A 20,266-nucleotide genomic window follows, 5' to 3' on the forward strand; every position below is an offset into this window, starting at 1 on the left:
GATCAACTCTCCTCTTCTTCTAAAGCGAAATTGCACGTTCTTTTTTCATATTTTCCGTTTGAGCACTGCTACACGCACTAAATTTCTTTTTACAAAACTCTTATAAACAATGATCTCAACCATAATATAAGTAGATGAAAGATATATAAAATCTAAATGTACTCATAACATGATATGTAGTGTTAGTAAAAGTTCAGTAAGATAAAATTTTAATAAGTATAGGACTTTTCCTTTCTGGGTTTTTTTTTTTTTTTGGCAAAAACAACCCCGAAACCACTGGAAATAGTAGCACTGAGCCACACTAACCAGTCGTCTCCCTCACAAGTCACAACTCCAGCTACCTTCTTCCTTCCGCTATCCCCCAGCCTTCTCTGCCGCTGCCTCCGCCGCCTCGCCACGCGGCGGCCGGCAAGCAGGGCCCCGCAGCCACGGCGTGGGCGGACTCCTCTCCTTTCCCCCCGACCACCTCCGCCCTCGCCTTCTCAGGCCTCCTCGCGCGCCCGGCCGGCGACGGCGAGCATCTCGGCTCGAATCGAACTGAAGGTATCCGTTCTTCTCGTCTCCCTCCCTCCTCTGCGCGCCACTTCGTGTGCTGGATTGGGTAGATTGGGACTCATTTGAACTCGAATCGATCCATTTCGCTCCAATTAGACCTCCCAGTTCATCCCCATTTGCTTCGTTTATTGCGTGCTTTGGTGAAGCACTTACTAATGGCATTTTTTTTTTTGGAAAAAAATTGGGGGTTCAGTTGAATCTGCATGCTCCAGGATGGAGATCGACGGGCAGGAGCCTGGGCACGAGCACGACGGGATGATGGAGCCGCAGGTGGTGGACCTCGAGGAGGAGGAGGAGGACGACAGCATCAACTTCTGGGCCTCGCTGGGCGTCCATGCCGTCGACCAGATGCCGCTGCACGGCGGCGTCCAGATCGTCGACCAGCCGTCGCCGCCGCCGCAGGAGCAGGCGCAATCGCAGTCGCAGTCGGTCCGCAAGGACCTGTTCCCGGTCGACTCCGACCCCTGCCTTGAGCCCCGGGTTGGGATGGAGTTCGAGTCCGGCGAGGCCGCCAAGACCTTCTACATTGCCTACGCGGGGCGCGTGGGGTTCTCCGTCCGCATTGCTCGGTCGCGGCGGTCCAAGTGTAACGAGTCCATCATCATGCTGAGGTTTGTCTGCTCCAAGGAAGGGTTCAGCAAGGAGAAGCATGTCGTCGCGGGGAAGAAGACGAGGAAGCGGCCTGCTTCCATCCGGGAGGGATGCAATGCCATGCTCGAGGTGCTACGCAGAGGCGATAGCAAGTGGATTGTCACCAAGCTTGTCAAGGAGCATAACCATGAGGTTGGGATGCCCAGCAGAGTGCACTACATTGCCATGGAGGGTGATACGGTGGTCGACCCTTACATTGGTATGGAGTTTGAATCACTTGAGGCCGCCAAGACATTCTACTACTCATACGCGACCCGTGTCGGGTTTGAAGCTCGTGTGCGTCAGTCCCGCAAGTCGCAAGATGAGTCACTCAAGATGCTGAAGCTTGTGTGCTCAAGGCACCGATACCATTCAGGAAGAGAGACCAATGGAGGGGATCCCAAGAGAGTGCAGGCCTTGGATCCCTCCAGGGATGGCTGTGATGCATTATTTGAGATAATTCGGAAAGACAGAGATGCCTGGACGGTCTCTAAACTCATCTTAGAGCATACTCATGAGCTGAACCCGGCACCAACAAGTAGAGTTCGCTGTATTCGCTCACAGGGTGAGGTACTTGTTATTGCAAAGAACTTCTCTGACACACGCAATCTCCTATTGAACGGTCTAGATTTCCAGCATCCTAGAGAGTTCCAGTATAATGATTTAGGGCCAGAGGATGCTCAAAGCTTACTCAGATATCTCAAGAACACACAAAGCGAGGATCCTGCTTTTTTCTATGCTGTGCAGCTTAACAGTAATGGACACACAGCCAATATTTTCTGGGCTGATGCTAAAACTAGGATGGCTTACTACCATTTTGGTGATGTTGTTAGGCTTGGTACACTGTGCAGAAACAGCAAGTATATACCTATTGCCATATTTTCAGGCGTCAATCATCATTTGCAGCCTGTTGTCTTTGGCTGTGCACTAATTGTTGATGATTCTGAAGCATCGTTTGCATGGTTATTTGAAAAATGGCTTGAAGCAATGCCTGTGGGCCCTCCTGTCTCGTTGGTATTAGAGTTTAACCAAGAAATGGCTGCCGCAGCTACCAAAATACTACCTGATACTCATTGTACGTTCTGTGAGAAGCATATTTTGGGCACTGTCAGGGAAGAGCTAGGAAGTTTGTATCCAGAACCAGAACTAGACCATTTCATTACTGATCTGAGAAAGTGCATTGACTGCTGCAGATTAGAAGAATCATTTGAATCATGTTGGGATTCTGTCATCAGAAAATATGGCTTCAGAAATAATGAACTATTACAGTCTCTATATGAAATTCGCAGACAATGGGCCCCTGCATACACAAGGAAGGTATTCTGTGCCAGAAATCTACTGCCACAAAGCTGTCAGAATCTTGAAAATGTTATCGAGAAGCACTTCTCATCCAAGACCCAGTTATGGGTGGCCGTTCAGCAACTTGGACAAGCTGTTTGTAATTTTTATGAAAAGGAAACTCAGGCAGATTATCTGACAACATTTCAAATGGCAACAGTTAGGACTGCATCACCTCTTGAAAAGCAAGCAAGTTCAATATTCACCAGGTCAATATTTGAAAAATTTCAGGATCAGTTTGCCGAGTCCTTTGGGTACCATGCAGATAGACTTGAGGATGACATGCTACACAAGTATCGTGTCACAGTAAGTGAAGGGGATGAGGAGGCACATACTGTTTCTTTCAATCCAGAAAAAAAGACAGTGGGTTGTAGTTGCTGCCTGTTTGAGAGCTGCGGCATCTTGTGTCGGCATGCTCTTCGTGTTTTCATTATTGAAGGTGTGCGTGCTCTGCCAAAGGCTTATATCTTGAAACGCTGGACAAAGCATGCAAAAAGTATTGCCACTGTAGATGATTACATTGATCTAAGAGGATGTCGTGACGATCCTTCAACCACAATGTACAATGATCTCCATTGTGACGCAATCAAATGTGCAAAAGAGGGTTCGGCATCCTCTGAGCTCTATAGTGTTGCTAAAGAGGCATTGCACAAAGCTCTTGATGAGGTCGTGACTTTAAGGAAAATCAGAGACCAGCAAAATCTACAAAGCTGTAAAAGGCCGATCAAGAAGTCTGCTAAGGGAAAAGATTCAGATCATTCTACTATCATAAGCTCAACAAGGTCAGCATCCAAAAATTCTCTCTTGGAGATTGATGATATTACATGACCATATATCATGAGTAATAAGGAAATAATGCAATTTTACCTGTTCTGACTTGTACAATAGTAGCTCATTCGATCTCATAAGTACCACTTAAATTGTAGCTCATTCGATCTGATAACTACCACTTAGATTGTAGCTGATTTTAGTTGTTTCTTTTTTCTGCTTGTAGTGCATATATGACTGTAAGGGGTCTAGTGAACCCTTGAGGCACCAATATTAGAAAAAGGTTGTGGATTTTTTTTTATAACTGTACTGTAAAATGGAGCTCTTTTTTGTATATGAGATTAGTAATTTCTCTACACTATTACATGATTACTAGACAATTTACCTCGTGTGCTAGTTGTGGTTCAACTCCATTTTACTTGAAAACACTATTCTAACTATCAGCTGTGAATTTTTCTACGGTAAAGTGGAGCTCCCTTCTGTAGTTATGATTCTGCACACCATTATAATGGAGATTTTCTGTCGTTCCATGGAAGTATGCACTTGTAGCTTACCTCAGCAGCATGAACATGGAGTGTGCTACAGATGTACGCCATCAATCTATGAGAGTTCCTGGTCGGACTTTCTTTCCCGGGTTTTTTCTTGTGTTAACCAAACTCCACAGCCACCGACGCGCAACGGTCAAAACATATTGGCTGCATGTTCACTAGGAATTCCTTGTAGTATTTATTGGTGCCAAGCAAAATTGTGGTATATATGAATTTTTCTCAACTGTACCTTGATTGTTTCGATGGGCAATAATTTTGAGGCCAACTTCCTAAGATAAGGGACAAACATTGTAAAACCAAGAAAATACTGTTGTTAATTATTACCTCCGTCCCAAAATATAACGACTTTTGGCGATGGGCAGATTCATAGCTAAAACTTGCTATATTCTTGAGAGGAGATTGTAGTTTGCAACTATGGGTTTTCATATGTTTGAACGATGGTTCTAAATATGGATACTAGTCTTTGTTTAAACAGTAGCAGCATTATTTTTAAGATTACGCAAGGTCAGTAGTTCCCATTACCGTGGTGTCTTGTCCTTTCATCACTTACGTTTGCTGTGCCTTTTGAATCAACGAAACTACATTTTTTTTATAGCATGTATAGTACTTGTTATCCCTAAAATTCATGCACTGACCTTGATCAGACTTCAGACTTTGGAAAAATTCTATCGGGAGTTTCAGTCTCATGTCTTATTGTGTCTTCCAGTGTTGTTACTAAAAAAAAACACGAATATTAGGGAAGGACCTAATATCAAATAAATAGAAAGGGTGAGGCTTTGAAGCTAGGCCGGCTAGCCCACCAACTTGTGGAGCTAGCCGGAAGACCCCTGGGCATTTCTCCAATGTTGTTACTCCTTGGAGCTGTCACTCTTTCTCAATGGATGCTACAATATTTATGGCCTATAGCATGAAGCTTTGGGACATTTGTAACCCCACTATCTTTCTTTTTCTACCTGATCATACCACTGCCTAATTGGGTTCCTTCATCATATGGTGTTTTGTTTAGTTCATGTCAATTCCGATTAGCTTTCAGTGACTAATTCTGCATTTCTTTACCAGTATCTTGTAACCTCATCAATGTGGTCATTTTTTCTCTTCTGTTGATGTTCTTTGCATCATATGTTAAACTCATTAAGCTGCATATTGATGTTCCGGCCATTTGTTCAAGTCCCTAGTATTACCATTTCATTCCTTTCAGCTAGTCAGTTTGTACTGCAAACAGGCAAATAGTCTGGTGTTTGAACATTTCTTTATGTTTTCCTTGTTTGGTACTTTCATTTACTTGACCCTAGGCATTTCATAATTCCTTTCTAATATGGTTTCATTCCTGGCGAGTTCCATAAACAGTTACGTTTCCTCTCTTTTGATTTGATGTCCCTCTCTAGTCTCTATTTTTTGAGGTCATCTTTTTTACATGTTGTAGGAATGCGCTGGGCAGTGGGAACTGAATCAAGTAGCTTATCTTGCCATGTCAGATGAGCTTATCTTCACATACGGAATGTCTGGTGCAGTGCACATAAAGTCCGTACTGCTGAAGGCTGGAAAGGAGCATGTAAGTATTGTGTTCATTCCAAATCACATTTGTTCAACTGCTGTTGTTTACACAGTTTAGCAGTTTACCTGATTGCAATGTTTTATTACATGTGGATAGGTAGAATTGAACACATTGTGATAACATTTTTTTTGTACCAATTTTGCTGATAGGTTAACATCTAAATGAAGAAAGGAGTGCAATACCAGCTGTATACATCAATCATGCTGTATCAAGGGAGACAACCTTTGGATACAGCTATTCAGCAAGCTGATAGAACAGTAAGTTTTCTTTTGCGCTTTGATACACATTCAGAAGAATCTTTCACATTCTGTTGACTGTTTTATTATCAATCTCTTGCAGTACCTGGCAGAATGAATCAAGGTGGGGAGTTGAAGGGAAGCTCTGTTTTCCCCATTACGGAGGCAAGCGTGAAGAAAAAGGTGCCACTTGCAGGCATATCCACAGTCCATAGCAACTCTGATTCCAGTTGCAAGTTGTATGTTGCTGTTCGATCAGTTGAATTTTACTCGAACAGCATGCCGCGTGCACATAACGCCACAACCATGTGCAGGTAATGACAAAACCACAGAGAGGAGGGTCAGCGTGCCAAGATAGGTCATGATTGAAAGCAATGTATGCATACAGACACACTGCAAAATCTAGCCTGAAGCTGGATGCTTCGACAATCAAAGGGTTGGCAAACTGACCACTGCTGCATCTTACCTGGGAACAGAAATGAGAGGAACTCCTTTTCTTGTTACTTACAAGAAAAGAAATGCGCCCACCTGCCATGTGCATCGGGCTCCCACTCGAAGATCATCACCTCGCGAGTGGACAAGGAGAAATGTATGCTCTGATAGTGGTTTCTCAGTTATAAATTGCACAGTTTGGTGGTACTTGTGAGGTTGCAGCTGTCAGGATCAGAATGGGGGAGCATTGCAAAGCGTCTCCCTGAGCCTGAGCTTTCAGCCCCTGGTGGTTCCAGGCCCAGGCAGACGTGTCCCAACAGTTGGTTCTTCTTCCTTGTACATGTCTCCATCGGCTTGCTCAACCCCACCAAATCCGCCGCGCCGGCCCACGGTCTCCTTGGCTGAGATAGAGATTGCAAGCGTGCTGTGTGTTGTGTGTTGTCGCTGGCATGGAGCTTGTGGCCGAACGGATAGACCACTATGTTGGCCTGTCATTGGTCACCCAAGGGCAAGGGGCAGCATGCCTTCTGCCTTTACCAACTCTCAGGTTCCCTGCTCTCTCTCTCTCTCTGCTTTGCTTTGCTGAGTTCATATGCACAATGCAATCATGCATATACTCCCAATTAAACAGTAATGCTAATGCAATGTCAAACCTTTCTTTTCATCATCCAATTAATTATGAATTATCTTTGCACTGTTTGTTTATTTGTAGCTAGATGCTGCATCCCCTTTCTTTGGGCAGACTCAATGTGGACCAGTTGGTTTCTTCTCCTTTTCTTATTTATAACAGAAGTGAACCACTTCATTTTAAGTCCATCCATGACAATAGTTTTGGATAACAGTTGCAGCATTTTGGCTCAATGCGTGGTTTCACATCGTGCAATTCGATCGATTAAAAATGCACACAATATGCTGGCAAAGAAAGAGACAGAAAGATAGGGCGTGTTTGTGTTATTTTTCTCAAGAACGATAGGAACTGTTTGCTGGAAAATGTTTTGTTAACAATCAGGGAAGGCAGGGCATGTCGAAGATTTCAATTAAGTTGAAGTTATCCTTTTAAATATTGTGCAACTAACTACGCACTTTTGGATAGTGCAGTTCTAGTTACTCCATCTGATTCCAAAGATAGGTCGTTTTTTGGAAAAAAAAAGACAGGTCGTTTTAGCTTAAATGATTTTGTGCCCTTCAATTGTACTAGTACCATATTAAAGGGGATGGAGCATTTATTTCTGAGAGAGATAACATTTAAGAATAATAAAAAAATATGCATAGAAGTTCTAAATTAATTTTTATTTGGGAAGAACTAGCCTTAGTCTCATCGGTTGCCTATATTCCCTAAAGCCAAAAAAACTTATTAGGAAATAAAAATTAACTTATTTTTTTTATGAAGGAAGCAAATAGGTAAAACTTATTAGGAAAAATTAACTTATAGGTAAAACTTTTATATATTTGTTTGTAACAACTTAAAAGATAACGCTAAAAAGAAATTACGTTAAAAATATCTTAAAATCGTTCGGAAATTTAAATTTTGGTTTTTGTTTTGGCTTATTAGGCTAACCGATAGTGCTCTAAAACTACTTGAATTTGGAATCGGAGAGAGTGCAATGGCATACTTTGTACCTCAGGATGGTGGTGAAGAGTTTTCAGTTCAGTCGTAACACGCAATGTGCGAAAAAGCGAGATGACACCCTCTAAGTGTCAAGTGATATCCTCAATCTCTTTTGGAAACTCAAATGATATCTTCACTTTCATTTAACAATTCCATGGTACAAGAAAGGATGAGCAGATGTGCATGCTCACTCAAGTAAAGTTGCTGGAGATGAAGAAGATGAAGAAAGAGAGATCAGATCAGCTTTGGGAGTTTGATGCAACTAGCCTAGTTGGTATTGGGCCTGCCTCTTAAAACTAATCCAAGAACTAACTCCTCAACTCGCCCACGCTGCAAAATGATTCCGTCACCAAATAAAACTATATATGCGTAATGCATGCTGATCAAAGTGCCATTTGCTTTTCTTTTGTCAGGGAAGAGATTTTGTAAAATATGCAGTGATTGATTTGCCAAATCAAGACCAGATGTCCATGCTAAAATCAGATGCTGGTATCATCACCCATCACTAATTCTGACCCCAAGGGAAAAAAAAACTAAAAATAAAGAGAGAAAAGAATTGCAGTGGCATCAATCCTGGTTACAAGTGCACATAAAAGCTAGAGAAACTAACCAATTCTTTTGAATCCAAAGGTGGATTAGCAAAGGCATGTTGTGCATGCATCATGGCCTGTCACGCTTAATCAATCACAAGCGTGTCATCTCAAGCAGGTTTGCTACCATAGTATTTTGTTACTACATATGATTTGACATCTCTAAGGAAAGGCCAAACTTGCAACTTGGGTTTGTTTTTGCTTGCAAGAGGCTTAATGGGTTGTCAGTCATTCTTAAAGCTTATTAGCTGTCAAGACATATCTCAAACAAATCCAGTTAAAGCTAGCAACCAAACACACATATCACTCAAACAAATCCAAAAAATACACAATAAACCTAACTTGGTTGTGAAAAGTTGCATGAGTCCCTCCACTTTGAGTTAAGGTGAAGATCTATTGGCTAACGAACTCAATTTCTTTCGAGGATATAAAAGCAATTCGAACTGTGCTAGTTAGCATCAAGACAAAGGTACCATTTGGTTAATTTGGACCACTATATTACATATTTTATCCATTGTATTTTCATTCAACATTTTGGACATGTTTCAAAAACAAGGGGAAGCCTAGCTCGCGCGCACACGCCGCGATGGTAAGTCGCGCAGGCGGCCCGTGTCAGTAGCGCCTAGCACTTTTTCTTAAAAAAAATTAAGTGCGTCACGGTGGAAAGATAAATCGGCGCGTGTTCCATTGCTAATGGCAGCGATTAGCACTAAACGCTACAATATTTTTCAATAAAAAAATAAATACGATTGATTTTAAAATTTTGAGTTGAAAGTTTTAAATTTTGATATGGCAGATTTCAATTTTGAAAAATTTCATCTCAAAATTCAAAACTCTCAACCCAAACTTAAAATACTTTCAACTCAAAACTCAAAACTTGGATGAATTTTTAGTTGAAAGTTTTCCAACTTGAGTTAAAAGTTTCAAATATTTGAGTTCTAACTTTCAAATCTTGAGTTGAAAGTTTCAAATTACGCTTTCAATGTTTTCAAACCCTAGGTTGATAGGTTGAAAGTTTTCAATTTTAAGTTGAAAGTTTTTAAATTTCGAGTAGAAAGTTTTCAAATTTTGGGAATAACTTTTATTTTTAATAGAAAGTATTAAATTTATGTTAATAAATCGTGATATCGGAAACTAATTACGTAAAAAAAAACTAGTAACAATTATTTTCTCCGACTTCTACGCATGAAGGGCAGTGAACTGCGTGAAGAAAAGGAAAAAAAAAAAGGAAAACACGGTAGCAACAAAGTGCGGGAGAAAAGGAAAAAACAAAAAAAAAAAACAAAGGGAAAACACATCGTACTTAGAAACGCCCGCGACTTACCCTCCTGACGCGTATGTGCTAGATAGAATTCTCGTAAAAACAAACCCTCTTGTAAATTTGTAACTTATTTCCAGAAAGGTCAATTTTTAGAAAAAAATTGGTTTATTCTAGAATTACCAAAATAGTTTAAAAATTAAAAGTATTTTGGTAGCATAAATTTCTTTTGGATCCAAACCAAATGGGTGCCATTTCTTTTTTTGGCATTTCCACTTATTCGGCACAACTGAGTTTGGCTATAAACCAAATAAACCCTTAATCTCATGATGCAACACATGCACATGTGGGTATTTTTAGAACAAGGCTAATAATACAACCAATCTGTTGGCTATAAGATTCCTTGTAGTCTTTTCTTAGCCTACCCATATAATAGTTAGCTCTTTACAATTAATACATGACCCACTTATCTCTCTCACTTAATTTCTTAGTTCTTGTATCCAAGACGGCTGTAAGTTTACAGGCCGCTTCTCCTCTCTCTCCTCTCTTCTCTTCTCCACCTCAGCATTTAGCTGGCTTATAGCCTACTATTATATATTTGCTCTTAGTGGTAAAGTGCGTACGCTAGTACAGAAAGTGCAATAGGTGCACTATACGTATAGGCGTAAGTACACGTGGTGTGCTTAGGCGTAAGTATATATGATGTATGTGCGTCCTATCTATACTCACAGAGATGTGCACGGCCAACTAATCTGTACTCACATTTCCACCAAGATTAATGGGAACTTTTACTAACCATAGATAGTGCCTAAATACACTCCTTCCTAGTCCACCCTGAGAAATTTATTATCACTTCCAAAAAGTATTAATATCTGTGAAAGTACGTGTAACCTAGTGGTTACATTAGGTCCTAGGTTCGACTACTCATGAGAGCAAATTTTCCAGGATTTAACGGCTTTGTGTTTTTAGTGGTAGATGACGTACCTGTCGACAGCAGACACCTATGGTGACGTGTGCGTGCGTTATGAATTTTTTAGGATTTAACGGCTTTGTGCTTTCAGTGGTAGGTGACGTACCCGTCGACAGCGAGGCGTCTGTGGTGACTTCGTCTGTCGGAGGGTGATCTCCTCCACCAGGGAACCGTGAGGCCCCCCTTTTTTGGTTCGGCCGGGGGCAGCGGGTGAGATCCGAGGTTTTCGGGACAAAAGAGAGACAAGGGATTTATACAGGTTTGGGCCGATATGAAGCGTAATACCCTACTCCTATGTGTATGATGATTCTTCTGTGCTTGCAAAGCCTCTGAATCTCTGATGTACAAGCTAGGGTTAGAGAAGCTTTGGCTCGGGGATCCAGAGTTCGATCCCCCTTCCCGCTAGGTATGGTCCTCCTTTTATACTCTAAGGGGATACCACATATGCAGCGAGTGCTACCTAGGGAGAAGGGAAAATATTCTCTATATTAATTACATGTCTTGTGCCTTAGCTCAGAAGCTATTTGCACGTCGGCTGCTGCGCGGGGCCCATCAAATCATGCAGGGCGCCCCTTGACATTCGCCATTCAATGGATGAGGACTTCCGGGTTCTCGTTCGCACTAGGAAACGGGAACCCGGGTCAGTTCAGAGTGGTTGGACCAGCTCTGACCGGGGTAAGAGGCTGTGAAGCCCCTCATTATTATGATGGGGTGGGACGGAGCACGCCGCACACCGCCTGACAAACTGACAGGGCGAGGGTACACAACCGCTGTCCCATCGGTCATATGACCGGTCACCGACCTGTTATAGATCAGTTGAGTGCACTGCACGCCACATTAAATGCGGCGTGGCACAACCACTCAGGTCGCCATAAAAGCGGGTAGGTGGGCGCCTGGAGACGGCCATCTAACCCATCGCACGTGGCGACCTAGAGGGGGTCGGGGGAGCCCGACCCCTAGTCATAGGAGGGGATGGCCGCCGCCCTACCTCGGGCCCAATCCCCCCTCGGGGGAGGGCCACGTGGCGCCTGGGGCAGCCTCTTCCCTCTAGTCTTGATCAGGACGGGCCCGCCTGGAGGCGGCCACCTAACCCATCGCACGTGGCGACCTAGAGAGGGGGTCAGGGGAACCCGACCCCTAGTCACAGGAGGGGACGGCCGCCGCCCTACCTCGGGCCCGATCCCCCCTCAGGGAGGGCCACGTGGCGCCTGGGGCAGCCTCCTCCCTCTAGTCTTGATCAGGACGGGCCCGACCCCCAAGCAAGGAGGGGGCAACCGCCACTCCACCCCGGGCGCCACCCCCTCAGGGGAGTGCCACGTGGGTTAGGGGGCAGCCTCCTCGCTCCAAATTCGGTACCCTAAGCTGAGAGGGCGGCCGCCGCTCCTCCCGGGCGCCACCCTCCTCTGGGGACGCCACGTGGGTTTGAGGGCGGCCTCCTCCCTCTAAACATGATACCCCCGGGCCCATATCACCGACATCGTCAATCTCCAGGATTTACCGGCCCAGTCTTCGAAGATGCTTATAGGTGTGTGTTATGGGTGTCTGCGTTGTACCGTGTAATTAAAAAAGTTAATATCTGTGGGAATATGGTGTTGATCAACACATGGGAATATGTACTACTATTACGATTCCAAAATTATTAACCTCTGAATTTTCAAGGGAGGAATTAAAATGGCATCAAAGGATCAAACAGACGCATAAATCGACTCATGGAAGTCTCGTGGCCTGATCGATCTGTTGATCACATATATATGCATCGCCATCTCGACGGCACGTGTTGCGTACAAATTCCTTTTGCATCAAAGATCAGAATAGAACTTTGCAAATGGCAATAATGCAATTAACAGTCGTAGTAGCAGCTAGCAACAGTAGTAGCGATAAGCTTTAATTAATTTATACTCCTATGTCTCAAAATATATGACGCTGTTGATTTTTCATATAATATTTGACTATTTTTTTATTATAATAATTATATAAATATTATTTATTTTGTTGTGACTTTTTTTTACTATCAAATAAATTCTAATATCAATTTATACTTTTACATATTTATACTAAATTTTAAATAAGATAAATAGTCAGACATCATGCGAAAAGTTAATGGAAGAGTAGTACGTAGAGAGTGATGCAAAACGAATAGGGATCGATGTTGTCATGCGCTGAGACGCCAAAGGAGAATGCACTTGAATTAATTAGCCGGCCTCTAGCTTAGTAGCACCGCACAAATGATAATTTAATTAACCTATTGATTAAAAGAATAAAAAGAAGAAGGCAACAACTATTTTAGGTTGCACTAGCAGCTAGCTAGTTAGATTTGCTCAAATCTGAAAGATTCTTGGGATATTTGTTAATTTAGGGGGAGTAGTTTGCTACGATTTGCACTGAAGATTTGGATGTGCTAAACGCCACATTTATTTTACTTTTCTTTAAAAAAATCCATTTATTTACTCCTATGTGATAATGTATATCTTGTGAAAAAGCCTTTTCCGAATTTCGCAATTTCTTTTCTACATGCAAACACTCTTTTCTTTAAAAAGATCCATTTATTTACTCCTATGGAATGAGAAACTAATCCCTTGCAAAAAAGGACAAACTAATCCTTGCTGTGTCTATGGCTCTATGCTACCTAAGAATGAAAAAAAATAAGCACCTACTAAATTAAACAAGGAATGATTCATGATAATGAGAGTCTATTATCCACCAAACCGAGCTATATACTAAAATTAGCAACCTAGCTAATTCAAACAGAAGAAAACAATCATTGTTATTTATCTCCATCCATGGTTTTAATTTGACATTGTGAGATGGAAGTCAAAGTCAAGAACATACTTATTTTTGTCGTAAACAGATGTCAGTTTCATACGGTTCGCTATATACAATGATTTAAATGTACTCTTCTCAAATACTAGGTATTAGAATATGTGCAGGTAGACTATAATTTATTTTATATTGCCAGCATCAGCAAAAATATGGTAAATTCTCACATAAAAATGAAATTATTGAGTGTAATCATCGCGCAGATTTTTTGTGTATCACTATTTTTGAATTACTTTCACTAACATATAATTAAAAAACTAACTGTCAAAGGTGTGCAATGAAACTTATGATGGCAACTCTACTAATATAATTCTTGCTTGGCACATCTAAATACTTTTGTCTAGATCAAATAATTGTTAGTGTTTTGAAAAGTAGACTACGTGCTTTTCTAAAACAACATATAGTTTAGATAGAGTGAGAGGTCATATGGGACAGGCCAAATGGCCCTGGGCATCGATGCAGATCAACCAAATTGAGCAGAACTATCAAATTCACCAAGAACCTTTTCTTTGTGGAGCTTTAATTAATTAAGCAACTGGGCTTGAATCTAGGGCATAATTAACTTTAACTAGACTTCAAAGAGCTTTGTTTTTGTGCAAATCAAGACCATTATTGATCATCATCAATGTAAGTTGGATTTTGGAGAATCCATCCCTGCCCACTCCTCTACTCTAGATAACTTACTTTAAGTACAGATCCCCCTGGTTGATTAATTTAAGAAATGGACTAATTTTAGTTAGGCATCTATTAAATTCAAACCCACTTTACCACTTTTCTCCTGGTATATTTATCTTTCGGTTGCCCACAGAATATTTTGTCATGCATCCGGGTAATGCAGCAAATGTTTAGCATAGATGCATTGCATACCGGCCAAACCGCTGTTGCTGTCTAGCTAGTATAGAAGGAATGTTTGAATGTGTTGTCTGATTTATTGTACTTGTCACCTAATAATGTTTAATACACTTAGAGTCCATTTCACCTCAATTTGAAACTCTCTGTGATTTGTGTAAATTTTACTTTCATTTAATCTTCCATTGTTCTCCCATGCCAATACCCATGGTGGCATGGTTGATCATATATATATATATATATATATATATATATATACATCTAATTGGTTGCTACTTAGAATTAAAACTCTAAATCCACTATTCATTTGTCCTTGAATCTTCTTTGGTCCAATGTATAGTTGTATGTATACTACCTCTGTCCTATATTTATTTTGTCCAAGTAACTATATGACTAAAAAAACCCTTAGGGCTTATTCGTTTCAAAGGAATTGCAAAGGAAAAGCATAGGAATAGGAATGGGTTTTAAACTACCATTCGTTTTATAGGAATGCACCATAGAAAAACTATAGGAAAGTTTTCCATTCCTCCATTTATAAAGGAAAAGCATAGGAAAAAATAATCCACTCCAACCTAATGTTTGCATTCCTTTGGTTGGATTGCTCAACAACTTAGGAAAAATTCCTGTGTTTCTCAATCCATAGGTTTGCACATGTATTCCTATAGTATTCCTACGTTTTTCCTATTCCTACGTTTTGAAAATCCTGCGAACCGAATGAGCCCTTATATTTTATGACATGAGGACATGAGTAGTATATACGTGATAATTAATGTGAACCGATCTATCCCTCAAAAAGTCCCTCTAGCTAGTTTCCATGTTGGCTGATTATTGAGGAGTAAATTCTATTTCTGTGAGCAAGAGATGTAATATAATTTTCAATTACCTAAAAAAATATTGAAGTGTTAACTAAAAGACAAGAAATAATAACTTGCTCGAGTCAGTGGTGGAGGCAGGGAGGCTGAGCCCAAGCAGTGAAGAACTATCACTAGCTGTCGGCAATATTCATTTTACGGCGTTTTCCGCTGTCGACCAGTCCAGGAGCTGGCTCCAAACCTGGGAATAATTAACTATTTGTCACTCTTACGAGTGGTGCTAAATTATTTGTCACTGGACCCATATGTCATAGACATATGAGGACCCACATGTCTAGACAGCGAGTGGCAATTAATTGCCATATCTTAAAACCTGGCTTGAGTGCTGTTGAGATGATCAAAATATTTTATTATTGATCTAACAGATGTAGTATTTATCCTATGACTGCTGTTTAGAACTTTTGAGTGGAAAGTTTGATTGTAAGTGGGAGCCATAATTTGTCCTAGGATACAACATCAGCTCCAGATTTCCTCCATTATCAATAGAGAATGGACAGGAAGCGACGTCTAAAAATGCAAATTTTATCTAGTGCTTTCACCTTTGATATGCTCATAATGGCTAGATTATAGGCCAGAAAAAGACCTAGCTCTACTCCAGGTGTACTAACACTTACGTCACTTCCTACATACTCGTGCACAATGGCCACAAATCCACTACTTCGAAGTGAGAGTTTTGGGGGGCCCAGCTGATATAAGATCAGGACATCTTCAATTCCTGAGGTGAAATTATTCATGTAGAAAAGAATCAGATCATATCCTGCATAATACTGTAGCATACTACATTGTCAAAACCCCAATATCAGTTGACAACATAGTTGATCATCAAATCTATAAATCAAATCTAATAAGTTAGATGACACGTGTTAATTTCCCTCAGTTCAGTATAGTAACTTCTCGAATTAAAGTTTCAATAAATAACCACCTTTCCATTTTACAAGAATAAACAACATAATCATTCTTTTAGCAATTAACCACGGGTCGCAACAACATGAATGGGGTGGATTAAATTTTGGATTAAAGTGGCAAGCTTTTCAAACTGCTAAACGGTACGCTTTGTGCGAAAACTTTCTATATAAAAGTTGTTCTAAAATATCAGATTAATCCATTTTTCAAGTTCGTAAAAATTAAAACTTATTTAATCACACGCTATTACCGCCTCGTTTTGCGTGAAACACTTAATCTTCATCTTCAGGAGATTCAAACACCACCTATAGTCCAGCAGTCATTGATTCTGTATCATTCCATTAGTCCTTCATGTTGTTGCCATATGTCGTCGATCCTTCTTATATGCATCATTTTTTTTTCGAAAATTTATATCCCAATAAATTCTATGATTATCATACTATTTATAAGATTTTATTTTATTTTTTCTTTTTTATAAATTCAAATTTGAATTTGGATGAAACTCATCGAAATCTCAGACGGCTTCTACTTTCGAGCCTCGTCGAAACCTCGAAATTTTGTGAAATTCAACCGGTTTTTGTCGGAATTGCGAACCCTGCTTTGATGTACCTAATTTGGGTTTGGTCTGCCTAAGGCATGACAAAGAACCACACACTCTCGTCCAAGAAGCGACGTACTTAAGATCAGCTCGCTCTTTTAGCGGAAAATTATCCTTTTATATTTCGCTTAGCAGTGCGGTTATTATATTATGGATAATTTGTGAAAAAATTGAACCTGTGGTTTTATTCATGTAAAGCAAAAAAAAAGCAGGTGATGTTTTTTTAAAGAAAAATGTGTGTAATGTATCATCTAGAATTGCTATTCCATTGTGATATCATGTTCCAAAACCAACACTTTGGTACCATTCACTTCCATGCATGAGGTTTGTGATGATGCCAAAGTTGTGAAATCCAGAAGACCCAACTTTTGTCGGCCACAGTAGTAGTGTACTATATACTTCTATATAGATTATATATAGAACACATTAATTTATCTCGGCCGTTCTCATGTTAAAGGGATGGTTAATATTGTTACAAGCTGATGGTGCCTTGATGCTAACGCAAGTAATAGATTCTAAAAGAAGCACCAATCGATCAATCGAATTGCTCTAGCTCTAGATGCTTAGGGCGGCCGTATCTGCGTTTATTCAGCTCTACTGGCCAAAGCTACATAGTTAGCTAGACTGAGTATTGATACCCTAGTCTTTGTATGATTCCGTGATCCAAAAAATATATCAAAAGGAGAAAAGAAAGCTCAAAAGTTTAATTAACCCGGTACCAAAAAATGACAGCTCACACAACATGTTAAACCTATGTTTGAGTTGTTGACATATATTTTAACACTAGCTTTGACGTGTATGTGTATATAGGTTTTCTAGTCAGTGTTCCATCATGCACACTAACTAAAATCTCTAAGTAGATTCAGCTTGGTTCCCTGATATGGTCTGATTCTTTGATTGAACATGTGTAGGTTAGGTTCAAGCACACTCTAATTTAGAAATGGAGATCCAATTTAAACGGTCTTTTTGGATATGTACAAATTCAACTTTATATCATCCCATGTACCAGTCGTTTATTTTTTACAGGAGCTAAAAAGTTTAGATAGGTGTAATAAATTAGTAAATCTGACAGAGAGATTCCATGGTTTCTTCTAATGAAAGGTGCATTTTGCTTTACTCAGGCTGTGCTACCACAGCTGAAATTCCCTCACTATAGTACATATGAGGCGACCACGGTCACCGGTTTTGGTTGGAACTGGTAGAGTGTCACTGCCAGTTCATTTAGGATTGGGCGATTTTGCCGCCTAGCCCAGCACAAATTAACTTGCGTCACTTGTGACTTGAGATTTGAGACAGTGATTGTGTATAGATAGCTAGTAAAATATGATTTTTTTATCCTTTTTCATGCATATGGAAAAAAAACAAGACCAAAGTTCATGGTATAAACCGGCATTGATAGCCAGCATCGGTATCGGTTTTACAACCGGCAATGGTTAGTAGTACAATTTTTCCACTAGTGCCTTGCCTAACAACATAAGTTTAAGGAGTATACTTTCCCATGTGGAATTCTATTCAATTGCTTCATGTTTTTTTTCGAAGTATGCTATCCTTAACTGCGTCCACAACTCTATTTCGAGAGGAAATTGTTTCTCACTTAGTGCAATATAATCTAAAATATAATTCAGTTTCAATTGACAATTAATATGTCTTGCTGTATACCGAATTGAAGTTTACAACAGTACAATTTTCTGGAAGCATTTTTTTTACAAATATTCCCCTTTTTCTCTATGTTAATATTGAGAAATATACCATGTCACCAATAGAATTAAATTTGAAAATATACTATTCATTCAATTTTTTCTCAGGAATATTCGGGATACAAACACTACTACAAAAATCGTTTTTCTGTACGAGGGGGTCGGTAGGTTCCATGCGGGCCGCTTGTGGCGGCGCCTGCAAAAACCGCCCCCCCGGGGGCGGGTTGATTAGCCGCATGCGAAGATCCATTATCGCATGCGGCTGGTTAAGACAGCCGCATGCGATAATAGGTCTATTTTCGCATGCGGCCGTCTTAAGGGGCCGCATGTATTAGGGCATGCGGCTCCTTAAGACGGCCGCATGCGAAAATAGGCCCATTATCGCATGCGGCTGTCCTAAGCAGCCGCATGCGATAATGGATCTTCGCATGCGGCTGGCTTAAGGGACCGCATGCGATGATCGGCCATATATGCTCCTCCAGGCCCGAGCTTGACCATTTGAAAACGAAGCTTTCTCTCTCCTAAAGCAAGCACCAATTAGGGGGGGAGGTTTTCAACTCGAAATTTTTACTTGAACTCTATACGAAAGGTGAAGAACTCTCTATCCTGCTTCATTTGGCTCCATTTTTGTTATATTTCGTTGGTGGAAAGTGGAGTTTTTTTAATATTTTGACAAGGTTTGTTCTAACTATTTTTTGCAAAATCTAGCTTCAAAATATATGTTTTGATGGGCAAATTTTGCATGTAATCAATTGTACATACTAGTTACATGTATTGTTGTATTTTTTTTTGGGAGACAAATGCATTTAAACTTTTGTATGAAATACCTGCGGTCTATTTTTTTATCTGTAACTTTTTTGCCTTTATATAATTAGATGGATCGGTCGTCATGGATGTATGAGATGCGGAGAACGCAGCCGATATTTATTAAGGAAGCATCTAAATTTATTGATCAGGCTAAGGAGCATGCTTTGAGGGAGAATATGACAAAGATCTTTTGTCCGTGCCGTCATTGCAAGAATCAGAAATTGTTGGTAGATCCTGGTGAAATATTGGGTCACATAATGGAGTACGGATTCACCGCCAACTACAAGGTTTGGACCTATCACGGGGAATTCGCCAATCCGGAAGATGACGATGAAGAGTTAAGTTTCGAGATGAATGAGGCAGAGAATTTTATAATCGAAGACATGTCGCGTGAAAGAATGGTTGTCGATGTTTCCACCGATAGTGATGATTTCGATGGTGGTTTTGATTTAGAGGATATGCTACGCCATGTTGAACCAGAGGTGCTAGCGGGCAGGTCACGAGGATTGGAGAATTGGCAAGCATTAGAGAAGGCATCGAAGGATCTTCTTTACGATGAAACGAAGGGATGTGATAAGGATTTCACAGTCTTGCGTTCAGTGCTTGAACTTCTGAGATTGAAGGCTAAACATGGATGGTCGGACACAAGTTTTAATGATCTGATGAGTTTGTTGCGTGTGTTGCTTCCTAAGCCTAACTTTGTACCATCGAACACGTATCAAGCGAAGAAACTCATATGTCCTTTATCTCTTGGTGTAGAAAAGATTCATGCTTGTAAGAATCACTGCATATTATACCGTAAAGAATATGCGGAATTGGAATGTTGCCCAACGTGTGGCACAAGTCGGTATAAAACGGGGAATGGGCCCGTAGATTCAGAGTGTACCGATCCAGATTCTGATAAGGGTAAGCGCGGGAAGATTCCTTCAATGGTGATGTGGTACCTACCAATTAAGGACCGCCTGAAGCGTCTGTACTCAAACCCGACTGATGCTGAGTTGATGAGATGGCATCAAGAGAGCTGGAAAATAGATGGTATGATTCGACATCCCGCCGACGCTCGCCAGTGGAAGACATTTGATGCAAAACACCCAGAATTTGCTAAGGATCCTAGGAATGTAAGGTTTGCGTTGAGCACTGATGGAATGAACCCGTTTGGTGACTTAAGCAGCTCGCACAGCACATGGCCAGTCCTTCTCACAATGTATAATCTTCCAACATGGATATGTCAGAA

At 40.7% G+C, this 20,266-nt stretch overlaps 1 protein-coding gene across 1 annotated transcript; it reads left to right on the top strand.

Annotated features, from left to right (window-relative positions):
* The first annotated feature begins 335 nt into the window (after positions 1 to 335).
* On the top strand, positions 336 to 3,502 carry LOC4344748 (protein FAR1-RELATED SEQUENCE 9). Its single transcript, XM_015795281.3, has 2 exons — positions 336 to 543; positions 749 to 3,502. The coding sequence occupies exon 2, from the start codon at positions 769 to 771 to the stop codon at positions 3,349 to 3,351; it is 2,583 nt and encodes an 860-aa protein (XP_015650767.1). The 5' UTR covers positions 336 to 543; positions 749 to 768; the 3' UTR covers positions 3,352 to 3,502.
* The last annotated feature ends 16,764 nt before the right edge of the window (positions 3,503 to 20,266 follow it).

The sequence above is a fragment of the Oryza sativa genome, chromosome 8, assembly GCF_034140825.1.
Source record: "Oryza sativa Japonica Group chromosome 8, ASM3414082v1".
Taxonomy (NCBI): domain Eukaryota; kingdom Viridiplantae; phylum Streptophyta; class Magnoliopsida; order Poales; family Poaceae; genus Oryza; species Oryza sativa.

Excerpts from the sequence above, each read along its gene's own strand:
- LOC4344748 (XM_015795281.3), top strand. The coding sequence starts at position 769 with ATGGAGATCGACGGGCAGGAGCCTGGGCACGAGCACGACGGGATGATG.